We start from the raw sequence: 27,529 nt of genomic DNA on the forward strand, positions 1-27,529 counted from the left end.
AACTGCATTAGCGCATTGGTGACGGTCCCCTCATATTGGTAGAGCTTAGCTTTTGTTTTTTTCCTTATTGCGCTTTCTTTGGCAGGGACTGGTGAGCGGAGTAGATCAGAATGAGCACCTGGCCAGTTTTCCCGACTGTCCTTAAATGCCAGCTGATGGATCCTGTTGGCCCCGTCCTTCTGCCTCTTCCATCCCTTAGTTGCTGGCACCATGTCTTGTTTGTCTGGCCTTGAGGCGTAGTAGTTTGGGTTTTACATTTTCATCGCTGCATGACACAATTTGACAACCATCCATCTGCTGACACACTGATAATATTGACTTTCACATTTCCTACCTTTCTGTTTTATTGAGGATTTTCTTCAGTTGTTACTAAATTCTGTTGTTATATTTGGTTGGAACCCTGCCTCATTTTCATTTTTGTAGTGGTTTCCAAGCTAGGTCATGACACATAAATTAATTAATTAATGGCAACAATTATTTTATTGCACTTGAACACATTTTTTCATAGTCTGTTGCTCCATGGCTCTGAATATACCAGGGCTACTCAGTTCTTTCCTATGAGGGCTGCAGTCCTGCAGGTTTTCCATGTTCCCCTGCTCCAACACACCAGGTTCTAATTAAATGGATCTAACAGCTTATGAAGTTCTGCACAATGACTCTTTAATTAACCATGAAGAGTATTTGTCATGTTCATGTCTGTTCTCCCATAGACACATATGCTTATAAACCATATGCATTTTAAATTTGGTCCTCTTCCAGCTCCACCAAATCTCTCTCTTATCCATACTGTACTGCGCTCATTTCATGGGATAACTACGGAAAATTTACAGAGAAACTCTTGAACTGTAGATTAAATATTTGCCAAAATGTTTGAGATCATTATCTTAATTTTTTCTGTTGAAACAGGAAGCAGAGGAAGTGTCCTTTGTCACAATCTGGAAGGACCGAGATTCTAATCCTGCTTTTTATCTGTTACAGCCGGGAAACACACCTGATTAGATATTGGTATTCCTGTGTTTAGAAGGGAAGAACGTTAAAATGCATTTTGCTGACTTGCTGCCTTTTAACAAATAAATCCTGAAGTGGTTATCCTTCTTTGTCAGATATATTTAGATTTTATGTTGCTTCATGTTTAAGTTGAGATTTACAAAAAACATTTTAGCTTCTGCTGTGTGAAGGGAATGCTGCTGTTTAAATAGCAGCTTAAAGTGTTTGTAACGCTAAAACTACTGAACTTTTATTGATATAGCAATATTTTTAATATAAAAGTGCACAATGTACTTCTGAATTCATTATCAAATATTTTGCCAACAATGCAATTAACTGCACTAATACTGAATATCATAGTTAAAGTTGCACCAAGTGCTTATGTAGTTGGATACAGTACGACATATAAGATTTTGATTTTGATTGGCGCCTGTAGAAGAGCAGTCATCTACCAACCTGAAAGGCGGTGGTTCGATTCCAGGATTCCCCTGACTACATGCTGAATTCATTGTCATTTCTTGGGCATGTCACTGAACCCCACGTTGCCTCCTGATGTGTTTATCGGGGAACAAGTGACATGCAGTGTAAAGCACTTTGAGTGCACAAGATGACTAGAAAAGTGTTCTTTAAGCACAGTCCATTTACCATTTGTGTTGAAGTTTAAGGCCAGTGTTGGGGAGAGGTGTTAATTGTATGCTCTCAACCTCAGATTTGTCATGTACAAGAGCACAGCCTTTAAACAGCTGTTATTTCACTCAACTAGGAACCGTCTGAAGCAAAAAAAAAAAAAGAAAACTGGACCAAATCACTGGTTTCGTTGCACCTCCTGTGAGACGGAAACTTTCTTGAAACTAGAAGTGAGAGGCCGTAACATGTTCTATTACAGCAACCTGCCAAACCATCCTGTTTGTTTTCTATTGTGCTTACTAGATTAATCCGGTCCACATCAGATTTTTTTATCATGCATCAAACCCAAACTTTTTTAAAAGTTTCTATCTAACCTCTATTTCCTCCATTTTTTTTGGCATGCTCTGTCTGTTTTGAGTCAATGTGGGGATTAAGACAAGACTTAATTAGTCTCTGCGGATTGCAGATGGTGAGCACAGTGAGACAAATACTAAGATGTTCTACTTTCACTCTGTTGCTGTTTAAATGCGTGTTTGAGAGTCTGAGAGTAAATAGATCTGTTTCTGAGTCTGATTAATTTTATAAAACACATATTACACACTTGCTTTATCTGAATCTGACAAAAGCAAGAAAGAACGAAGAATGACAGGTGATGGTAGAAATGATCAGAATTCAGAGGCAACTACTCAACTGTCATCTTAAGCTGATGGTCTGCACTTCTGTGGCCTTTTTTAACTTTAGAGGGTGTATTAAGAGCTTTGCAACATTTCTCATTCATCCTCACACCATTTTCAATGCCCTGACCAGCAATCAGCAGTTATCAAGGATTTCATGTCCCACCCAAGGACACCTCATCTTTGTTTTCACCAACAAGTCCAGGCCGGTACGGTACGGGTTGATACGGGTTTTTTAGTTTTTTTGTTGTTTTTTGCGGTTTCACAGGCAAAAACTGGGCAGGTGCCAGAGTATCTGTGTCATGTGTTGGTGGAGGTGAGGATCCAAATGCAGACAGATTGGGCCGGAGGCAAAACGGTGCTGGTGACCAAAGGTTTATTCCAGAAACATAGGAACAGAAAAGCACACATTACAGGGATACACCATAAGGATCTGAAAAGGAACAACTGAAAACCATGGGGTATTTATACACAGCGGAAGTAATTAGGAGCAGGTGAAGTGAATGAGAAATCAGACCAGGTGAACTAACAAGCCAGGAACAGAAAATACAGAGCACATGAGGGAACGTTATAAACAGGAAAACTGAGCTAAACATGACAAAACCAAAAACCCAAACCATGACCAAAACCAAAAGTATAAACCAAAATCATGACAGGCTTTCTTTAGCTATGTTCGTGGAATACCCCCCTGAACTATAAACCAAGGTCAAAATATAACACAAACCAAAACAGACAAAAAGCAAACACATGAACCAGGAACTAACACCGTGAACTATGACAATCTGATCCTACCCGTCCTACTTTTTTCTTTTTTGGGACCCTTACATTGGAATCCCAAGCCTGACTCCTTGCAATTTCGTAGACTGGTGAAAGAGTCATCACATCCTGAGTGAGTCAGAACTAAGCTCAAACTGGTAACAGCACAATGCTTTAAAAACACTGGATCTTTTTTTGTTTAAAGCCACATGCCGAGAAGAAAGAACACAGGCATCTGCTTCGGCTGCTTTCGTGTCTGTTCGGAAGATGCGTGATTTTGTTTAGCAAAGCAACTTGCTAATTGTTTGCCTGCCTTGATTATTTGACTAAAACAACACTGAAATGAATAAAATTCATAGTTTTTTTTTCAGAAATATGAGCTAATATGGAAGCAAAGTGAGCTAGCTTATAGGAACAACGTTCAGAAGAGACAACAAGCTGATGTTCCACAACTTTCCATCAGACATCATAAATATTTCCAAAACAAAGAAACTTAGTGATACCAATACCAACTAAAATGTTTGCGTGAAATCATAAGCCGATTAATGATTGCGTAAGTTTATCATTGAGTATTAGATCGTTTTGTTAATATTACAATTGCACTGACGGCACTTCTGGGCCCCTTTCTCTTTACCCCCCCTTTTCGGTGCCCGAGGGCGGAAGTGAACTCTGAACTTAGCACTACCCTCTAGTGGAAGAATTGACTTAACAATCATGGGCACGCAAAAGAGGCATGGAAGTATGAGGATGGTGAATTATTGTTTGAAACAGACGTGGCTATTTATGTGCGTAAGGGAGCATAAATGGGCCATTTTTTGCCACCTACTGTGTGAGGGTTTTCCTTTGGAGATGCAACAGAGATCAGGATTACTGAACTAAATCCCACCAAACCATTTTGTACCAACCTGAACCCGTTGGTGGAAACGTGGCTTAAAGGCCCATTCATGCTCACTTACGTGGTATAGCTCCCTCTTCTGCGTTAAGTGACGGGTAGCTAAGCTCCCTGAAAATGGACCAAATTACGTGCATAATCGACGCAGAAGACGGTTGAAACTGTCCATCTGTCTGCTTATCCGTCTTTTGCGTTGAGCATAAATGGGCCTTAAGGCTGAAAACATTCTTGCTTCGGAACCTTGCTGGCACGTAGTCAACCGGTTCCATCATTAGGGTGATTGTTCACATACTTACCTGCATATTACACCTGTTATCAGAAGATTCCATTGGGGAACACACCAGCTAACTCAGCCCTGTAGACCTTTGGTTGTTGTAGATAATGTTTATGGCTCCTAGATCAAGGATGTTGAATAGTTACTTTACGGGTTTTTTATATTGTAGATGGCCATTTATTTTCAACCCAAATGGACATTCATGCATTTGTCCTATCAACCTATCAATCCATAGCCCTCAGAGATTACATTACATGTAAATGTTCTCTGCCTCAAAACACTGGATAGCTGTGCTATGTGGTAATACAATACGTCTATAGTAGTTCTAGGTCTTTTTTGTTGACATATTAGTTATATTTGTGTTAACTTCACAAAAAGACTAAATATCAGCAAGGTGTACAGAGTTTATAAGCATCAGTCATTGTGCATGCACAAACTAGCTATATCACTTATTTATCTCTAAAGCTAAGCTCTGAATTATCTATTGGCTATATTTAACCCTGGAATCACATTTTTTTTCTTCCTGTAGTGAATGCAGTGTTAAGCTGATGCCACATGTGGGCTCCTTTAGACACCATATTGTATTTTGAGGCTGTAAGTACAAACCCTGAATTCTAACTTCAGGATTTGTTTGTATGATCAAGCTGTTAGATCACCATGTAAAATCCTATGTTAGTCCATTTGTAATCTTCATCCCCCAGTATTAAATGTAATATGTCCACTGCAAAGGAAAAAAAGAAGGTTCTAATGGGTTTTTAAGAATTAAAAAAGAACATCTTTATTATTGATATAATGACCTGAAAAGCCACTGATGACCTGCCCAAGGTGTAGCTCACCTCTTGCTTGATGGCTGCTGGGATAGGCTCCCGCCTATTGCTTTAAAAATATATCACTGACCTTCCCATGTCTTGTCATTACAGGAAACTTTCAATTTTAATTTAAACCGTCCATCAGTACAGGTACTGATGAGCCTGAAAAGAAACAGAAAAAGAACATGTAGAAAGATATTAAGAAAATTTACAAAACACATTATTTGACACTCTGGCTGACTCTGGGCGTTTGTATTGGTAAATACAATGTAAAAAGACTAAAAATAAGTTGCAGAACTGTATCAGCATCCAGTACAAATCAATATGATTATATAAAATATAAAGAAGCTTGCAATAACACCCTGTATGAGAAGGCTGCATTGCATTGGTAGAATTATGCAATTGTGAGAAAAAAGTTGATGAAGGCAAATCCATGTCAGCTGTGTGTGGGTGGAGTGGTTTCCTCATGACTAATAGATGTGCTGTCAACAGGATGGATCAACAGATGATGTAAAGCCCCTGGTATATCATCAGACATGCAGCTCTACTGACCCTGCATAAAGCATTCAGTACGAATGGATGAAAATTTGAAATTAGGCAACATATTTTTTTTTTAATACAACCTCTTTTGTTGTTCTCTTGTCTTATTTAGCATGTTTTTTAATCCAAGTGATAAATAGATACAGTTTGTGTGTCAAAAGTCAGTCTTCATGCTGAGAAACAATAAATTTGGAAAAATTTGCAAAATTAATATTTTCTATAAGGACTTAATGCCTACAATGTGAGTTTTCCTTTTATATCAAGTTATCCAAGCAGATAATAAAGATGGCGGAAAGCAGCTCATCTTGTCTAAGGTTTTTTTTTTTATGAAACAAGTAAGATATTAAAATACAATTATTAACAATTTAAAATACAAGTGCAAAAGAAGTAGAGAAACAGGTTGATTTGGTCCAATTCACCTTAAACAAGGCTGCGTGCTCCTCCTCCACATACACTGAGCTCTTTGATATAAATGTGAAGTGAGCTGGAAGGACTCTGTATAGTGTCTATAGCCATTCATCAGAGTGATAAACACAGTTTCACAACATATGATCAAGTTTCTCAGATGGCCATACAATGGACGACTTGTCTGATGAATGAAAGGAATGAATGTGTTGTGGTTGTCTTTGCAGGATGTTTGTCCCCGTTGGGGGACACCAATGGGGCAAAACGTGAGGTAGAGTCACAACAATCTTCATGTGAGTGTAATTGGGAATGCACTGATTTGTGAACTTTGTGAACAACTTATACCTAATCAAAAGCAATATAACCTGCAGAATTGTATGTTTGTGTTGTTGATGCATTTTAAATGGTTCATTTATTGATTTGTTTCCAGTTTGAAGATTCACTAGAAACACTAAGATCTTTTTTTAGAAGGTGATGCCTGCACATAGAAATGGCCTCATGTACCTTTCTGTGTTAAAGCAGACCTGAAGCAGGATCTGTCTGAACACACTGTTGTTTCTTTACTGTGTTGTGTAGAGGATGTGAAGAATCGTCCATTATGTTTAGCAGCTTGTGCAGCATTCTTCTCTGTGTAATCAGCTTCAGGAGCTCCCGAGTGATCTCCAGCACAGAACCAGCACTCTGGATCAGTTCAGTTTCTTTGAGTCTCTGATGCTGCTGCCCCAGCAAAGCTTATTGCACTTTCCACAACAGACTTATAGAAGCTAAGCAACATCTTGGTAAAGACACTGAATGATCTTAGCTTCCTTAAGAAGTCGAGTCTGCTTTGTCCCTGCTTGTAGGTGCTTCGTTGTTGAATTTCCAGTCTATTCTGTAGTCCAGCTGAACTCCAATGTACTTGTGTTCCTCCACCAGCTGGTGCAGGTGGTGTGCTGCATAAAGAAAAATGATGTGCACAGTCTATTATCGATAAGTAGATCTGTCGATCTATACTACCCCATCAGAACAACATAAAGGTACAGCTGTTAAACACAGACTTGAAGAAAGCATGGATTTATGGACCTGTCTTCAGCCCTACATTGAAATGACCTTTTCATGTGCATATGCGCAGATAGCATTGGTAAGACATCTTGATGGATGGGATGAGATTTTAGAACATTGGAACGAGGTAGGATGTCTTCCACAGCACAGGGACTCTCTTTTGATTCAGGCTAATGTTGAAGAGGTGCTAAAAAATCCAACATAGCTGTTCTGTGCAGGTTTTCACAGCCCTGGGGCTGACACCATCTGGACCTACAGCCTTGCTCCAGTTCATTCTCTCCAGTTACTTATTTACCTGGAAACATACAGGCTTGAAGGGGATGGAGAGGAAGTATTGATGTGCTCTGATGTGGAGGGAGATGAAGCTGTGTTAAGGTCCATAACTGAGCTGGAGGGAGACAGAGTGGAGGTGTGACAGGAAAGCTGTGGTCTGGTGGAGCGTGTGAGACATGTTGGATAACGCAGAACGCTGCTCTGAGCTGAACCTGTTGAAAAACAACAAAATTCGTTTGGAGCTCGCTTTTTAACTTTTCCTGTACGCCTCTTTTCTCTCCCTTTCACAGTGCAGCAGATGTTTCCTGTTGCGCTTTGTGGGAAAAAAATCATGTTTCTCTTGGAATCTGAGCCACAGATGGTGAGAACAGAACAGGAAAAACATAAAGGTGTGTTGATAGATAACACTCTAAATCATGCTTCCGTGCAGAGAGAGGTGCATTCTTTAACAGCCTGTCTGATCTCATGTCTCTACAACTTAAAAAGGGATCCAACTCTACTGAGTGAAGATGTGAGTTTTAGGGAGGTTATCAAAATGTTGAGGTAGGCGATACTGACTGAACACTGGCCTTTTATTACTTAGCATGTGAATGAGTATCTTTTATAATGGATACACAAAGGTAACTGCAAAACTTTTATTTGTTATATGGAAATCCTGCTGGAAAGTCTACTGTTCTCATAAGGCCAAAAATTTAGATTAAACCCTTTCAACTTAAGTTTTGACTGGTTTTGCTAGCACACTGGCATTTATTATGCACATTCTGGGAGCCGCCGTTGCCCTGCAGCGTCCCAAGGCTGAGAAATTGTACTTCACAACTGTGTTCCAGCCCAAATTATCATGTTATAACCAAATTAGCCGAATTAGAAAGTGTGAAAATCTGCCAGTAGAGCTGCTTTCAAAGGATTTTGTAAAGTTTTATCTGTTTACCAATTAAACATTCAGTATAAGCGTCAACATTAAGCGCTTTACATGCTTCTCTTTTTCAGCGAAGGATATAATAGTGATGCGTTTTTTGCTTAGTGTTTTTAATTTAGCTTGAAATTTTTCATCAAGTGCATTTATCTTGGCACATTTCTGGAGCTCGTTTTTCACTTCACTTTGATTTATTTTCACCAGACAAAAGTCACTTTTTGAACTAATGATGCCTTAAATAATCCAGATGATCTGGACATTGCTTCTTGGGCTACTACTTCTCGGTATTACCAGAGGGCATGGGTAAGTCTCAGACATGGATAACCAACAGAAAATAAAAAGTGAGCAGAAACATCTGTTTTTAATGTTCTGACTGCTTCTTTTCTGGTTGGCATATTTGAACGCTGCAGCCCTTTGTGTGAATATTTTACACTTAGTGGCCTCTGGTGTAGTTTATTTTATCCCCCAGCGAGTTTAAGTGGTTTTATGAGGAAAAGCTGATTTTGAACTGGGCTCAGGTCCTCCTCGCTCACCGTGCAGTAACTTTCTAAGCTCTTGTGAAGTGAAAGTTTTCTTCTGTTATCATTCTAAGAAGGATCAAAATCTCGACTCAGTTTCTTTAAGCCTTCTTTTCTGTGAGATATTCTCTCCTGAATCACCAAGCAGCAGGATAAGTTTCTGGTTTTTAACAGTGAGGTTTGGTAAAGTTAAATTTCACTTTGTAATTATAGCATTTCGTGTTGGTTAATCATGACAAGACAACAGGAGCAGGAGCAAAACATCATGTTACTTGATCATCTTCATCCCTGCATCTCCTCCTTTTATCTTTTTAAGATTTAAACAAGCTTCTTGAAAAGATTTTAGTTATTTATTGTCTTTTATCGATCCGGATTCATCCATTTTTATTGGTGCCTATCACTCACCTTCCCATCAGGTATCATTAACTCTCACTGAACCCAACCGCACTTATATTATCAACGTCTAAGCAAAGCATAGATGTTGATGGTGATCAAAAAGGTTGATCCACATGGATTTAGCACACATACAGACTCAAGGGTGAGAATAAATCGTAGAAAGTGGTTGAAGTCTTGCTCATGAGCCCATAATAAAATCCAAGGTCAGGTCTCACTTTGCACTGTTTGTTGACATAAAGCAGCAGCCACAGATCACAGATGCAAAGCTCTCGATTCACCCAGTCCAGGTCTTCACTCAGCTGTAACGTGCTAACGTTAGCATGCAGCATGTTTAAAATACAGTACTCAGCAAGAAAATTCTGTTATTTAGAAGAAAATGTGATGCTCACTGGGAGAAATGGAACACATATGTTGCATTGTGGTGATGACCTGTATGTTTATTATTATTATTATTATTATTTTCTTCTTGGCAACATTATAAATGGTTTGACTTTAACAGCTTTTATCTCCCAGTATTTATTAAATTTATTTATTTTCCTTGTTTGTATGTCCTTTTTCTTTCTTGTTTTTTGTTTCTTTTATCAGCACAGCCTTGATTTATTATGTCATTTATTAGTAGTATTAATGTCTCATTTTCTACTTGATTTGAGAGTCTTGTGCAGTGTCACTCCATTCTATATGTGCATATATATGAATATAAAAGTTATGTATTTTCTTAATTTATTTTTCTTTTTTTTTTTGTTTCTCCACCATCTAAACTGGTCACGTTTGTTTTGGTTCTACATATCAGTGTTGTACTGATCAACACATTACTCCATGTTGTGTTCCTATTGGTTGCTCATTAGTCATAAGCTGCAGCAGAAGTCACACAGCAGGATGATTATCCAAACTTCTGAGAATTTTCCCCTGTTTGTCTTTGACCAAAAAGACAAGTAACAGAGGAGGTTATTAACCAAGCCATTTGTAGTCACCACAAAGATATCACAATGATTCTTTCAGGTTCTTATGTTTCATCTTTCATCTGGGAAGCTGAAAACCACTGTTTGTACTTAAGGCCACTTAAGGCCTGAATTTATTTACAAATATATAAAAAGTAAATACATGGGAAAAATCTGGACAAATGTAACAAAAATTAAATTTATTAATGACATAAATTAATAAAAATCAATAAGATTAATAGTATATAACAAATATAAAAATAAATGCATTGGTTAATAACATCCTGGGATGCTTCTACTTTCAGCCGTTGCTTAACGACTGCAGCCTTTAGTCAAGAGGTTGCGTTGCGTCATCAGATGGTTACCAGCAGTCAGGGGTGTCTCAGCCCTTAAACATAACACATGATATATAACAATGCATAAATAAGAGTGAGTACAAGCAAATAAATAAATAAAATGAATAAGTGTAATTTAAAAAAAAAATTAAATAAAGACCAAAAGTGGTTTGTAGCAAGTTGGCGACATTTTTTTTTGTATATCACCAAACTGCAAGGGGTTCATTTGCAACGCTTAAATGGAAAACAACGACGAAAAGTCATTTATTATACAACTTTTTAAATCCTTTATCGTACAACTGCAATATTTCATGCTGTGAATCAACATTAGATTAGAAAGAAAAGCACATTTATCACCCCAACAAGATTTTGCAGGACTCTTGTGTTTTTGTGATTTTTAGCTTGACAATCTTTTAAATTGTTTATTATTTTGACCTCTGAAAAAGTCTGAGAATCTCCACAGACATCAGATTCATCCTCTGTAACCCACCCAGTTAAAGCTGAGGCGTCACTGTAAACCAACAGACTCACAGAAGCCACATATATTTCAGCCCTTTAGTACAAACCATTTTCAGCTTCACATTTCTGCTTCCTTGTTTGTCCTGACATCCTCTTTTCAGATGTTATTCCATGTAAGCTCGCTTCTAGCAAAAGGAAGAACCTTGAGGATGTTGTTCATTATCTGTGTTTGCTGAACTGGTTCTAAAATATTTGCTTGATTTGTAAACTTTCTTTAGCCTTTTTTAATCTCAAACTTTTGTTAAATTCAAAGAAGATGTCATAATCGGCTTGAAATTGTTACTGTGTAAGAAATATAATCAAAACCAAATGTTATCATGGCTTACTTTAAAAAAAACTACAGATAACAGAAGCTTGTTATGCTCAGAAGAGACAAAATAATTGATAAGTATTTGGGAGGATGAGGACATGAAAGCAGTGTGTGATTCTCATCTCTTTACTGTGTGAAATGCAAAGCAGTGCGAGATCAAAACAAAAGTTCTCAGTATTTATTAGAACTCGACAGATGAAGTCACTCTCCCAGAAACTTTCAGCTTCCAGTCAATTAAAACTGGTTTGTGAACTGGTGGCTGCTGACGTGCACGTCTATCTTTTAAAAATCAGTGCGACTCGTGTTTGTGACAGCGGTGTGTGAATGTGTGTGTGGTGATGGAGGCTGGGCTAGTGTCGCAGATACAGGAAGTGGTGCAGCTATTTGGTGAAGTTGGTTTCCTGTTGAGGTTTTTCACTTCTGCTAATGTCAGATGAGTTCAGGAAGAACTCAGTTAAAACAAAACAAAAACACTTAGATACACAACTATATGCGTTATGGAGTAAATCTTAAAACCCAACATAAATACTCATTCAGTTCACTTGAAGTCTTGTGATCTCCAATGTGGAAATCAACACATGCAAAAGATAAAAAATATCTTACTTTTAGTTTTTTAAATATTGACTTTGAAGAAAACAATGAAGCTTTTATAGGAAATAAACATTTTTGACAAACTCTAATAGATTCTGCAGTTTTATTTAGTTATAATTTGATTTGTGCAAATTCATAATCATTAAAGTCACCAGTACCACAGCTGTGAATATGGTTAAGTAGTGTGTATTTAGTAGCAGAAAAGTGGAATAAAGGAATTAAACAGGTATTTAAATTCTAAAAACTTAACTGTCAGGACATAAGTAAAAAAAAAATCTTGTCCTTACTGGATCTTTAATTAAATACAGTTGCAGTGGAAAAACAAAAACTAACATATGAAACTGTTGTTATTTATCTAACTACAACTCTCAGTCCACTCTTACTGCTTTCACGGGAAATAAAAAGATGCTGCTAGTAAAATACACTTGATTTATTGATCATTATCAGTGTGAGCGTTGCTATAAAAACAAATGTTTTGGCAGTTTGGAGCATTCAGGTGTGTCCTGAAAAAAGAACAAGGAGGGAAGACATTAGCAGTCATCATCAGCAGTTGTTGTCTCCTATCAGTCTGGGGTTACAGAGTCATTTTCAAACTATTTGTCCATCATTTGACAGATTATTCAAGACAGCTGCCAATGTTCTCAGGAGTGGACATCCCAGCAGGTTCAGCCCAAAGTCAGACTGTGCAATGCTAGGAGAAACTGAAAAAAACAGATCTACATCTCAGTTTCTTCTTAGCATGTTAGATATTAAAGTTCAGGACAGTACAATTGAAAAAAGACTGGACACGTATGCAGGAAAAAGCCTCTTTAAAAAAAATGTCAGTATATCTTTGGTTTGCAAAGCTGCATCTGAGCAAACTAGATGACTTCTGGGACCACTGTGGGAATGTTTGGTCATAATACATAGCAGCATGTTTGGAGAACACCAAAAATACCATATCAACTCAAATTCCTCATTCCAACTGTCAAGCATGGTGGTGGAAGAATGATGATTTGAACTTTTTTGCAGCTACAGGACCTGGGCACTTTGAGTGAACTCCTCTGTATACCATGATCTTCCAGAGTCAAATGTGAGGAGATCTGTCGACTGCTAAAGCTTGAATTTTTCATTGGTCAAAGCTCAGACCTGATTAAAATGCTGTGGTGGAATCTTTAGAGCGATGTGCAGAAATTAATGCCAGCAAATTTGGAAGAACTGAAACAACACTGTGAAGAAGAATAGACTGAAAATCTTCTCCAGTGACTTGAGAGCCTAATAATTTCACATAATAAATGATTCATTCAGGTTTTTCCTGTTAAAGGTGGTTCACCAAGCTCATGAATCATGAGATGCATTTTGGTTTTTAAAACCTTTATATTTTTATTTTCCATGACTGTATGTTAACACAGTTTCAGTGATTCAGTTTGCATTTCATATGTAAGAAATACAGAATTATTTAAGTCATTTTCAGTTTTCTGTCCAATCTTAGATCAGCTGTTCTGATAAAAGATATTTTTGTACATTACTCACTCATGATGTCAATGCACCACTCATCCGTTATCCACCAACACCCACAAATTCTGGCTCAGTGACTAATGCATTTATAAGAAGCCACTGATGCTGCTGTACACCCCATCTGGGAGATAGGTGGGAGGCTCACAAGACTAACCGCTCCACTGTATCACAGCTATTTTTGTAGATGCGATCACCGCTATGTTTCTGACATTTCACATGTATCTGCTTGGTATTTGCTGACCTTTCAGTCACTGACAGCTGTGTGTTAATAAAGAGCTGGTGTTTGCATGGATGGAGCATTCTGCCACACACATGCACACAGCATCCCTGCTAACAAACACAACCACGCACAGAGGAAACAAACCTTTCTTTATGAGGAGAGTGTCGACAGGAAGGAAGAACTCCAGCAGTGGCACAGGTTATCAGCAAGTGTCGTTGAAACTTCAGACAATGGCTCATGCTTCCTGCATATGTAAATAAGTGTCTGGATGAGTGCACTTATATGAGAAGAATAAAAAGATAGATTTAGTAGTGCTGTGCAGTATTCAACAACTACTAGATAAAGCTTAAATAGGGAGAAGGAAGTACATCAGAAAACAATCATCTGTTGACACTCTATATGTTTAAAAACAAAGAAGTGGATAACTATGAGGGGTGGTTATTTTCTTTGTTCAAACAAATGAAACTGCATTTCTAAAAACACATTATTATCTATCCTTTATTTAACCAGGAAATTTACAATCTTTTTAGCTGCACTTACAGAATGTTTATATGAATTATGGATCATCAAAATTAAAGGATAGAAAAATATCTTAAAAATTCATCATCAGTCATTATGGGTCAAACCAGGGACAATTACACAGTTACATCTAAAACATTTTCAGCCAGATGTTTCTACCTACAAATGATTTACAACTTCCTTCATTTTGTTTAATGTGGCGACATCTCCCTCAGATTCAGCTTGTCTTCAAGCAGAATATACAGCACAATTAAAGACTCCTTTTCCCACTTCAGTATGGGTTTGAAACAAGTCATGGGAGTGAAGACAATTGTTTCCTGTACTTTTTAGAGTGATTTAGGTCTGGAGACCTTCTCTTGGCAAGACAAAAAGTAGCTTTGAACATACAAATTTACGAGTGTTTGAGTCTCTGGGAAGACAAAGCACACCATCCAGCACAAGCACATAATATACAATGGCGAGTAAGATTTTTAAGGTTTGTATAAACCTCGTTGCTCTGTGGTGGGCTGTATACTTAAATCAACAATAAATTTGGCAAAACAAACTGACAGCTTTTAAAATGTACTTCCAGAAAAATCCATGAAAATATAGTTTTAATTTTATTTATAAAACCTATAACCTACGTTGTGTCACATTTTTCAATAAGTCTGTAGTCATAAATCAACATCTGTACAAATTTCAGACCACATAGACAGATTTTATATAAAATAACAGAAAAAAAAAGTTAATACAATTTAAGCAATTTTCTTTTTTCAAAAACAGAGCTACAATAACGGGGAAAATTCTGATAAAATAATGCAACATAATTAAAAGTAATTAGACAAGACACTAAAAACACTGAGAACAGATAGATTAAAAAAAAGAAATAAGACCCCCCCCCTTCCAAACAAACAAGCAAACAAACAAACAAAAAAAAACAAACAAATAAAATAAAAAGACAACCACACACACACACACACACACAAACGCCTATTTGGATATAGAGTCACATAACAAATAAAAATACCATTTACAATCTTGTTTGAATTGCTTCTGTAATTCTTTGCAGAAGAAGAAAAATCCACCTGTTATTGAAAAAACAAAACAAAGATGATAAATAAGTTACGTTAAACTTGTGATCAGTATTAGGTATAAAGGGAATTAATCGTTTAAATGGTGGGAAAAAAATGTCCTTTCGTCAAAACACGATGACGTAATCTTTCTATGTAACGTGCCTGCCATTAACCCTACACACGTTTATAAAAGCAGCGTCATGAATCACGTTTGTTGGACCCGAAATAGTTAACGACTTGCGCGTTCTCAGAGATACCGCGAGAGCGCGCAGAGGTGCAACGCGAAGCAGAAACAGATCAGACAGCAGGTCGGTCGGCGAGCTGAGAGACAGACCGCACTAAGTACTGGCATAACGGAGGACCTGAACCTTTGGTGTCTGTGGCGGTGGTTTATTTTCTTGTGGACTAACCTTACGGGACGTTTTGTCTAGCTGTACAGACACGCGGAGAGGGTCTTAAAGACTGTCCACAATGTCGGGGAGCAGGGAGGAGGAGAGGAGGAAACTGGCCGACATCATCAACCACTGGAACGCCAACCGGCTCGACCTGTTCGAGATCAGCCGGCCCACTGAGGTATGAGACCTGCACGGAGTGGCAGAAGAGGCCGCGGCCTCTCTGGGGTGAAATAAATCTGCCACTGCCAGATACTTGGGTTGGGAAAGTTGAAAGTCAGGTTTTGTTGTGGGCAGCGTGGTTACTCGGTGGTGAGCCTGTACGCGATTGGAGCGAATGAATGCCAAACTCCATTGAAAAAGGGTGATTCACTATGTAGTAGTATACACGCATTGTTCATAATGGGCCCTTTAAAAATAAGCCTAATTCTTAGACTGTCATGATCAGTAATCACAAAAAATTTATTGATATTTCACATTTCAGCATTTCGTTTCATTATTAAAGAAACATGATTGATCAACGTAGCTAGCTGTTAGCTACCGCCCACAACAGTGTATTTGAAAAGTAGCTAACAGTAACGATTCTCAAAGTTGACACTTTTGTCCCCCAAGCATAATAAATATGCCAAATTTAAATTGAATTTAATTGCTTGAATTATTATTTTAAAGTATATTGTTGATAATACGTATAGGCGCGATAAAGTAAGTCAGCACTGATTTGTCCGATTTTTTAATAGCTAGCTAGTTAGCGAGGTCATAATTGTTACATGGAAGAAACAAAAATGGCATGTAAATTATTGCCAAGCATAACACTCGTCCTGGTATTTAGCTGAGAACCAAAACTTGTAATATATCTAGCTATGTCAGTGTTAACTGTGTGTGTGTGTGTGTGTGTTGCGTGTAGCAGACATGCAGCAGAGACTGCAATAGCTAACAAACACTGCTGTTACACGGTGATGTTGTTTGATACGTTAGGCAAATAGATAAAAGCTTAAAGTATTAGCAGCTAGCGGGGTGTAAATGCTTACCCTTGGGTAGGCACTTAGAGCACGAATGCTTCTGGCCCACAAGCAATAACACTCCCTGTCAGTGCAATAACTGGTTGTGTCATGTCGTCCTGCAATGTCCTTTCACTACAGTAGCTAGCTTGCTGCTTGTGTGACCAGCAATTGTTTGACCCTGCAACATAGAAGAGCAGTACTGTAATTTAATCGTCTGTCTGGACTTAGGTTGTGGTAGTTTACTAATGACTCCACAGGATATGAAACTCCTTGTTGCAGGATTGAGCTAGTCAGCTACCAGAGACAACAAGGGCTTAATTATGTATTTAATCCAAGTTTGTCGATGTCCATGTAACCCTTCTCCTGACTGTTGCATCTCATCCCTAAGTAGTTTTGATTTAAAGCTGTGTTTGTGTTAGCAGCAGTTTTTAGGCGGGCAGCCCACCCCCAGCTTGCCTTGGATAAGGGTGTAAGGGGGGGTCATAAGGTCCCCTTGCCTCTTCTTGAGCCGATTAATTTATCAGTCTTGAAGCTGGCCAGCCGTTTGCCAGAGTTTTGTACTGCACAATCTACTTTTTCCGTGAGGAATTATTAACTCTGTCCACAAGTTCTCTAGGCTGTATTTATCTCACGGTGCAAGGAGAATTGCCTCAGGGTTGCTGCTGAAGCATGCTCAGTGTCTAGTCCAGTAGAACATGATTAAATGTAAGCAGATGCATGGCTGTCTTTGCTACACCACACCCTACCGTCCATATGTCATCTGGTGGAGCCCCCCAAGCTGCACAAGTGTCCTTCAAATTGGTCTAGACTGCTCCTGTGCATGAAATGTGCCATGCTAAGGAAATTGACACCCATTTTTGAATTGATATTGCACACATAATCAGAATATATAACAATTAATGATACTCAAACCTGCGTGCTACTGAGAGTAGTGAGATCGCTTGTGTGAATGGCTGATTAGTCTGGACCAAAGGTTCTCAAACTTTAATCTTGCAAACCCAAACCGAATAAGCCTTGCTGTGGGACTTATGGTGGGCTCATTATAACGTAACAGGTACTCTTGTCACATGAGGACTTGCAGTAGGCTGAAAATGTGGAGCTCATTTCTACAGATTTAATGAACACTCAGCCTGAAAGATGCAGCACAATAGTTTGAGCAATTACAGCAACAGTTTTTGTTTGGATAAAAAAACATCATGAGAAAGTTCAAATGGTTTTACTTTTATGTTTAGACTGTGTAGGCCTTGTGCAGTCATTTGCCAGCATGAGCACATATATAATGGACAGTGATGATGTTTAGTTCTGACTGGCCAGGGTTGTTCAGCTTGCATTATAAGCATTAGCTGTCTTCGTCCAAATTAATATTAGTTATAACATGGAAACAATTCAAATTTTTAAGTGACAAAATATCTCATGTTTGAGTAACATCCTTCAGTGCTCCAATGTTCTGAATGCAAAAGGATGACCACTATAATGCTGCCTATTCAAACTGTACCACATAAGGAATTATCTCAATCCACTTGCAATTAATTTTTCACTGCATGCTGCAGACAGACAGTACATAGCCTTTCATTTAAATTCTGATTTTGATTTAAGGGCATTGGCATGACTGGATATTGAGATAGTCTTGGGGCTTAACAATAATTCAAATTATATTTACTGTATGTCAACTGTATGCAATATTACTTACTTTGAAACTCACGAGCATAGCATTATAATTTTGACTCTTAAAATAACACAAAACCGTATTAATCCCACAATGGGGAAATGTGTTGCTACAGCTCAATCACAGAAAAACAGAGTAAGATAAACAAAATATAAAATACAAATATTACATACAAATAAAATAAAAACTATATACCACAGTAACTGGTGTTCTATGTACAAACATATACATTGTGCATTATAGAGGAAGGGTTATGGAAATATGCAATTAGGGTAACATGTAGCTGCTCATTTAGGTAACTAAATGAGCATAGCAGAGTAGAAAAATGTCTGCCAAGTTGTATACTAGGTTTGTGCTTATTATTTTTGTAGAAGCAAATCATTACTTTCCATTACAACAATAGGAAAGTAAAGCTTGTTACAGGCAGCCAAGTGCTTGGATGTAAAGTGGGTTTTGGCTACTGATAAACGTTTTATTTTGATTAAACAATAGTGGTATTTCTTTATTTTTAGTTATTTGTTAACTATTTGTTATTTGTCAGAAAATGGTGTCAGTGATGTGTCCATGGAAGTTAATACAATAACAGACACTTTTTAATAATGGAAATGCTATCAGGCATGATCCTTTACCTGGTTGGATGTGTGTATGGGGTCGAGATGGAGACTTCTACGCAATGTCTAAATGATGAAAAACATTTGGTTTAGACTCATTATTGGGCCCTTTTTTTCCTGTTTCGGGTATGGGACATGCAACAGTATTTCTGACAGGTTTCATCAGTTTGCAAGTGTTGTTCAGACTGAGGTCACTTGGCTTAATGTTCCTTACAATTTATCTCAGCTGATGGATAATGTCATGGGATGATGCATTTAGTGCATGAATTATAAAATGGTGGTGTTTGCTTTGTTTTAGTTTTTTGCTACATGTCATGTTAGCAAACATGTTCATGTTAGACTGCATACAGGTCACGTGAAGCAACAGTGTTGGACTTGGGCTTTCTTCAAATACCATCATAATCTTCTATGTTTCTGCTCAGTTTCCTTCCTCAGTCTGCTGACGGGTCATTGTATTTTCCTTTTTGGGTTTTCTTGGTGGTTAGCAACCAGCTTAAAGGTGTGTTACTGTTAACTAGTGTGCTGGAGTGTGCTGGGGGATAGATACTTAGCTGGCTCTGTACTTGGATCAGCTGAAAATATCTCATGCTTATTGCCAAGACTGATATAAATTTGATCTAAGTTTGAGACTTTTTAATTGCCTGATCCAACTTGTTGCTGTGATAATTGGCTCCTCACATGCAAAAGTTATCCTGGAGTTTTAACAACATGCACAGTAGCTGTTTTAAAAAAAGACAGATATTTTCTGTCTCTTCATATTTTTGGCTCAGGTGCTTCACCTGATAAAATTAGAGGATGTCAAAGTAAGAACCCTTACTTGGGTGTTGCCTAACTGTTAACACAGCTACATGCTATGTTATAAATGATGGGGAAATTGTTATGAAGGCCCAATTGTAATTCTTCCCCTGTCTTTATCCCTCTGTTGTGCAGCATTTGGCACTCCCCTTGTTTTTAGAGGATCAAGGGGAGGAATTGGGATTCAACCCTAAATCAGACTTAGTAAGGCTTCCTTTACGACTTTTGTAGATAAATGATCCACAAAGTCATTCAGGCATGAACATCTTCAGCTGCTGTTGGATTAATGGGATAAATGCAGCTCTGGAAGGGGCTTTACTTTTTACTTTCAACATACTTTGGCACTTAAAAATTGTGTTACCTGTTCTTTCTGAACTGCAGTGGTTTGTGAGCACAGAATCCACTGGAATCTTGCTCTCAGTTTGGAATGCTGTCCAGAAGGGAAACATTGATTATCCGAATACATCTTTTGTTACAGAAAAGCTGAAAAGTAGTTTTTTATAAATCTGGAAAAGCTTTAGGTTTTACATACTTCCCCCAAAATGTCTCTCCTTCATGACACAAAGCTAAACCATAAACAAAGTGTTTGAGGCACATTTCTTAAACATTAACTGAACCAGGTGCAGGACTGACTGCATTTGGTGCAAATGACAAAGTCAGGTAAATGATAAAGTTGATGAAACATTTACTTTTAGGATTTAGACACTGCTTTCAGTAAGTTTGCATCCAGCAGTACGATGAGGTGTAAGCATGTGGCAGTGACGTCTTGTAATTAGCAGGTAATGCTCTCAATGCCTGTAATTATGTAATAATATCAATGAGGTAGATCAGAGGCATGTAGATATTTTTAAGTAGGAGTTTTGAGTTTCAAATAGCATGGTCACTTCCTGTTCAAGTGTCATATTCGTGGTATGAGTGTTGATTCATGTAAATCAGATTGTATCTATCAGGAAATGCTTGTTGTTGAGGCACTGCTGAGTTGGACACATTAAACAGTGCCTTCTTATTTATGTGATAGAGGTAGGACAGTTTTAAAGCTTCCCCCTTACCCTGAGTGCTGAGTGAAAGAATTTCTTCCTCTTTTTTTTTTTTTTCTTTTCTAGACAGCCATCACACGTCAGTTTGTAGATTACTTGCTTGGAGCATCACATAGCCAAGTGTATACAGCAGCTTAAAAAGCAGAGGGTATTAGATCTAAATTTAAGATGTTTAAAAGAAAATGTGGGCTTTAAATAGACTTTAGAGCTAGCTTGCATCTGAACTAGAAATTAAAGTAAGTCTTTTCTCAAAATACATCCTTTTACTCCAGTTTGGCCTAAGTTAGCTTGACCCATAGGAAACTTTTCTCACAGAAGACTAAGCAGAGGTAATACAGTGCAAAAGATATGTTTAGTTAGTTTTTGTCTTTTTTGTGAGTTAAAGACCAGAAAACCAAGTCTTTACACACATGCTTTTCTTTACCATATGTAGCCCACCTAGAGTTGTGACTTTTATCAGTTACACATGCACTAGTTTTGTCTTTCTTTTTTTTTAAATTCATATGGGTGTTCTGGTTTTCATGTGGAAGCTTCTAACCTGGTCCTGTAATGTCCTCAATATGTCTAACTGCACACTTCCACTCAATGTCAGCTTTGCTTGTGATTAGTTTGCTGTGACACAATAAAATTCCCACTTGCAGGGGGAGCGGTATAACAGATTATGTAACCTCTCAGCATATGACTTATCTGAAGGGATTTCACACCCCTTTGAGTCTAAATTAAGGGACACTTAAGGAAAATTCAGGAATGCTGTTCTGAAGGGGTTTAGATTGGAAAGATGTCTGATTAAAATTGTAATCAGTATGTTTAAGTGCAACTGTAAATAGATTTGTGCACTCTGCTGTATTTTGCCGACGCGACAAAGTGTTGATATAATGCAACAGTCCCAGAGTTCAGCCTTGAAAGCTGTAAGGGCTTAGAAACTCAGGAGGTTTGCGACTTTTGCAAGGGACTAAAGGGTGCAGGTTTACTGCAGGAGTGACCACATATTTGGTGATTGATTTCCACTCAGTTCGAGACTTTAGTGTCAGTTTTGCAGCACTAGGGTCCCATATTGTAAATTTGTTTCTCCATACACAGAAATAATAGCACAGCAGGATGAAGGATGATGAAAGCATTTATTTGAAGTCATGGAGGCTTCCTGTGTTTTTAAGATGTTTCTCCTGACTTTAGTCGTATGTGGGACCACAAAACAAACTTTTTCACAAAATGGTTTGTTCTTTTTTCCTAAACCTTGGTTTAACTGTTTTCTTACAGAACAACAATTTGAGGTTAACGCTAGTTACTATTGGGAAGCTTGTATCCGCCTTCTTTCCCTGGGATGTGGCATGTTATATGTTAGCAGACTCACCATGACATCAATGGCCACTCCCTCCCTTTCCCTGCTGAACAGGAAGCAGGAAACCTAACAGGAAGTGTGTGTTTTGTGGCGATAGTGTGTTTCCTCCCGTCTAGGTGGAAAGGCTGTGATGACTGAGAGGGATGAAGGATCAGATTTTTATTTTATTTTACCAATTATTTGCAGATTCAGAATCTCCAGAGTAACTTTATCCACTACTATGAGTAATATTTACTCTATCGAAAAACAAATTTTGGCTACTTAATTTGTTATCAATGATATCGTGTTCTACAGTTGGTTTATTAAAATTGCAGATTGATTTTTTTTTTATTTTCTTTCTATTCTTTTATTTAAACTTTATTTGGGATGTTCAGGAGAACTAAAGCTCATATACACCTTAGCTTTGCCAACACTCTTCAGGTCTCCATGTGTACTGGAAAAGACTAATATGACCCTTGCTAATATAACTGCCACACATACAGGTGACTTCAATGAGTCAGATCAAAGCGACCTTTAGTCTACGATGTCTGCCAGAGTTTTCAGGATAGAAAGAATTATACAACACTGCACATCTATTGTAAACTATGCTTTAACTTGAAATGATTACTTTAAAAGAAGTAACTCGTTATGTGATTTTTGATGGCTGATTAAAACTTAAGTTTTGACCCTGCCTGTGTATCATAAAAATAAATAAATGGCAAAGAAAATCACTTTACAGTTGGTTATGTGGCCTTTGTAAATGAAAAATATGTTTGCAAGCATAAAACATGACAAAGATAATACTTTAAATGTACAGATTTTTCATAGGTGAAAATAACCCATTAAGATATGATAGAGCATATCTGACAACAAGACCCGTGTTCAGGGAGCCTCATGTTTGTCACCTTAAATCAGAGGTCTCAGATTCCTGTCCTCGAGGGCCACTGTCTTGCAGGTTTTAGATGTTCCTGTCTTTCAACACAACTAACTCAAATTAATGGGTCATTGTGCAAACCTTTACAACAAGCTGTTGGATCCAATTTATATGAATCTGGTGTGTTGGAGCAGGGAAACATCTAAATCCTACAGGACAGTGATCCTTGAGGGCCGGAGTTTGAGATCCCTGTTTTACAGTTAGGTTTTAAATGGTGTTGAAGAAACAAATTTTTACTAATTCTTTTGTTACTATCTTCTTGATTACATTTTGTCAAATACAAAGTATTGAAATGAAAGAATTAAAAGTATTAGCTGTGTCACTAGTGCCTCGCCTTGACTTAAAGGTCAGTTTCAGCACGTACCAGTGATATGTACCAGATGAACTGATGGAAGACGGAGCTTGTTTATCCTCTGCTTAGCGGAGGCCTGGTTAACAGTCCTGCTAGCCTCATCTACCATGACAGTGCCGTGAGGTGACACGCATGCAGTTGCTGACCACCGTGTACATTTATCTTCATTTACATTGTTGTTCTGTCTTTTCTTCGGCCGCACCCTCCCTCTCTCTGTCTCTCCTTCATCATGTCATGTGGCTGGTAGCTGGCTGCATCACCATGGTAACATTGTGCACGCTACAGGAGCTGAAAAGAGAGGCCTCTCACTCTCATATGCTCTGTAGTTGACGGGCTTTTATAAAAACGAGACAGTGCATGCATTAAGGATGTTGTGATTGAAGGTATTCTTAGTACAAGCTAAAGTGGCCATTACCATTAGTTTGCCAACAGACTTGATTCATTAATGCGCTGAGTTTAGTTCAGATGGACAAACATCGAATCTGTCTGCTTGTCAGTTTAACAGCACTGTAGTTGTAGTTTCTGTAAATGGAAAATGCTCAGTGTAGAAAAATCAAACGTTAATGGTGACTAACAACACATTTTTGAGCTTTTTTCATCCCCTAAAGGTAAACACTTGCTTTTGCAGATTGGCATACAACCCAGTAGTGGGAAAGCAAGTGACGTCTGATGTTTTACACGTATGAAAACAAAGAAATGATGTGTGTAACGGTGAAGAGTTTTGCAATCCAGGAACTTATATCCAGGAACATGATTTAATTCAGGCTGATAATCTCTTGTCATACCACCAGTTGCATGTTGGAGCATTTCCCTATGAAGCAGAATCAAAACCTTTGTAGTTGGATAATATTGATAAGTTGAGCTGAAGTTGGTTGCAGCTCTAAATGTCCATGTTTTGCTTTTATTATTTTTTTCTCTATTAGAGATGCATGATATAATTGGCACTATATCAGTATCACCCAATATTAGCTTCAAAATAAAATATTGGCTATTGGCTATACCATCAATATAATCAACCAATCACAACAATCAAATGACTCGTAAAATAACAGCCAAAAATCTAATATCGTGCATACCTAATTTCCAAATAGCCTGTGGCTGTTAGAGGAAAGAACAGCTGTTTTTTTAAATATTGCTTGTTTAATTTTGCCTTGATGTTAATTCCAGCTGCACTTACAATTAGGTGTTGAATTTAATAGTTTTTACGATGCATCGAGATGCGGACGTGGACGATTCTTCATCGATGCAGCAACAGAATATAATAGATTCTAATAATGTAATGTATAAATACTGCCGCTGCTTGGGTATGTGGCATGATCTAGCTGCTGCAACAGCTCGGCAGATCTGAGGATGAATCCGTTTTGAAACCTTCACTTAGGAAAATTGTAAAACTAAGCAAACATCAGTATCTCACTGGAAATATATTCATTGTCTCAAGAAAATGACATAAGATTACACATGAAAATGTTTAAAAACTGATAAGTAAGCTTAAGGCTAATGTCTATGAAAAATACCATTGGCAAGCTAGTGGTTAGCATGCATGAACGGACTAAAGAGATTAAAACATTTTGTCCATCTACAAATGTTTACCTCAACAATGTTTTCTGTTTTCAATTACAAATTGACTAGAATACTTACAGGTAAATGTTTTCTGGCTACCAAGGAGAGCATGAAAAGCATCTTCTTAACTTCCATATTCTGTCTGAACTGGCTATGGAAAGACTGAAGGGACAAAACACAAGAAATTTTCATAATGTCGCATTATAGTAATGTTTCTTGATTTTATGACAATGGAAAAATAAAGTTCAATAATAAAATTAAAAATAACATCGTTGTTTACATGCGTGATGTTTGTCAATATCAGGACATTCACATTGATTCATGGAATTATAAATAAACAGGGACTTCATAATTATCTTCCTGCTTGTATTCAGTCGCTTTGGATAAAAGCGTCTGCTAAATGACTGTAGAAAAGAATTCATTGATGAAGAAAGTAGAAATGTGCAATGATAAAGAAAACTGAGGTTGCATGTTCAACACGTAGTGACGCATTGTGATGCATCGCTGAATTGTTGACAAGATAATCGTAATCAAATAAAATTGTGAGACGAATGAAGATGTACAGCCCTATTTATAATGTATTTTCCTAGATTTTTTCCTCAACAGCACCACAGTACCAAAGCTTCAGCTTCCCCTGCTCTTCCAAACACAGTGCAGCACTGAGATAATTCTTTCTCTGCATTTGTCTGAGAGTCCGTGTACCTATGCTCATCAGCACACAAAGCTGTAAATGTGCTTTACGTCACATTTCATGGCCAACTTCTTTAGGTGCATGTGCAAGAGCAATCAAAGCAAAGCGGTTTGTTACGATGCAGGGCAAAAGATCACGACCGCAAGTCTTACAGCCTGTCCAGCAGAGTTATGTCCTATCTCTCTAACTTGCACATAAATACACAGACAGACAAACATGATTTGATGAGTAACCTTGCAGCTCACTGCCCTGCTCACCAATGTTGTAGTTAACCACATGAAAACATCTTCATGTTTCTCACTGCTTGGGTGTGTTGTGGTTTAAACATTAGCTTGTAGGTTGTTGCAGTTACTTTGTCTGTACCAGTGCTGTGGTGTGTGACGGTCTGTGGGAAAGTAATGCTGCTTTTTTCTTTATTTAAACATCTCAGAAAATTAGATTACAGGCAGCGTGGTATATCTTTGACTGTTAGCATCATTTCTATAGTTTGAAATCACATCTTTGCCACAAATTTCCTTCTTTCTTCACTCTGTATCTTGAATACAATTTGAAACATTCAGAGTAAAAGTTCACCATTACTGGTTTTGCGCAACAAAATACTGCAGAAAATGTAAAAAATAGGCAGCGAGAAATGTTTTTATCAGCGTTTTTTTGCAAGATGTCGGCGTTTCATCTGTGTCAAGCTACATAGCTCGGTATATTAGCTTTAATTTATGCAGCTGGCCTTGGTCTTTTAGAGTGCTGCATATTAAATAGAGTGATGGGGTCACGCTGGACAGTAAGGACATTTATCATCTCTAGCCCTTTTCACACCGCCTGTTCAACGCAGGACTAATGTGCCTCCGTTGAGCCAGCAATGTGGTACACAGTGCTGTTACCGACGACACTGTCCACGCTCAGCTGACTCTGCAATGCCAGTTTGCTTTATGTGTGCACAGAAAATGACTTTTCTTCATTTCCAGCATCAGGCCCAGCTCAGCCTTCTGCTGAGTACTACTTTTTGTTATATCACCGATTAAACATTCTGATCAAGATTTCTGTCTTCAAGCAACTTTGCTGTTTCTTCTAAATATTAGTGTTGCATCATTTCTAAGTTGGAATCGGTGGTTAATCTTCTTCCCATCTTATTTCACACAGTGTGCTGTGTTTCAGTGTCCTGACTCCTCTGGCACAGAATTGTGACGTCTGTCTCACTTCAGTGACATAAAACTGATGAAATGGTTGCTTTGAGCAGCATCGGATATGCACCCAATTTAGTACCACATATGAAAGTGCTGGGTTTGAACATCAGATTTGTGGTGTCATAAAAAATGTAGCCAAGCTCTGTTTTCTAGCTAATTACTTTCAAATATAGACATCTGCATGCGTGTTCACACACAAAAAAGAAATAAATGTCTTCATTGTCTGCAAACATCTGTGAGGATTTTGTCTGATCAAGTAGAATTTATTTATAATGAAGAGAGGGAATGGATGGTGGGTAAATGTGGATCATATGGTGATGATCTGGCACTCAAATCTGCGTCATCTCCTGAGCATGGGGCGCCCACTCAACTACTTGAGCTACATTCCCATTCAATAATAGATGATAAAATAGTCCCTTTAGTGATGCATCTCTTAGTACAGGTTATGCAGTTTCAGTGTAAAGTCATCCCGATTACTTTGACTTACAGTCTACGGTTTTATTTACACATTTGTTTAGTTTGCAAAATATATGCCACAATTGATTCTTACTTTAATTCACAGATTCTTTAAGCTTTAAATTACACTCGGTGCATTTTGCAGAATCTCTGCTCCACTTTGGAGGCAGTTAATTTTCTGTAATGGGCCTTCAAAGTGTGATCAATATATGTTAAAGTGCTCCCTAAAGAAGCCTCCCTAAGCAGTCCAGAATAACACATCAGCACAGTCTCTGGGTGTATCTGTGGGTTTGTGTGTTTGAAGAGCCAATTGGGTAATATGTCATGGTTTTTAAGGTTTCCCACTGATCATGGAATTACTGGAATGCAAATGGAGTTTTGAGTGGAGAATTCCAGACAAGGAAGGTCAGGTAACTTGATAGATTCACAGTGGAACTTGGGGGAATTTC

The 27,529-nt window shown here is 37.9% G+C and overlaps 1 protein-coding gene across 9 annotated transcripts in view; it reads left to right on the forward strand.

Moving 5' to 3' along the window:
- The first annotated feature begins 15,356 nt into the window (after positions 1-15,356).
- afdna (afadin, adherens junction formation factor a) overlaps positions 15,357-27,529 on the forward strand; it is a 109,094-nt gene continuing 96,921 nt past the window's right edge. For 6 of the 9 annotated variants that reach the window (XM_041975298.1, XM_041975300.1, XM_041975301.1 and 3 more), the window contains exon 1: positions 15,357-15,659. In XM_041975298.1, the coding sequence (XP_041831232.1) occupies positions 15,558-15,659 (102 nt within the window). In that variant the 5' untranslated portion in view covers positions 15,357-15,557. The remainder of the gene's footprint in view (positions 15,660-27,529) is intronic. The other 3 variants (XM_041975305.1, XM_041975307.1, XM_041975304.1) reach the window with 2 other exon arrangements.

This window comes from Melanotaenia boesemani, chromosome 22 (genome assembly GCF_017639745.1).
Source record: "Melanotaenia boesemani isolate fMelBoe1 chromosome 22, fMelBoe1.pri, whole genome shotgun sequence".
In the NCBI taxonomy this organism is placed as follows: Eukaryota; Metazoa; Chordata; class Actinopteri; order Atheriniformes; family Melanotaeniidae; genus Melanotaenia; species Melanotaenia boesemani.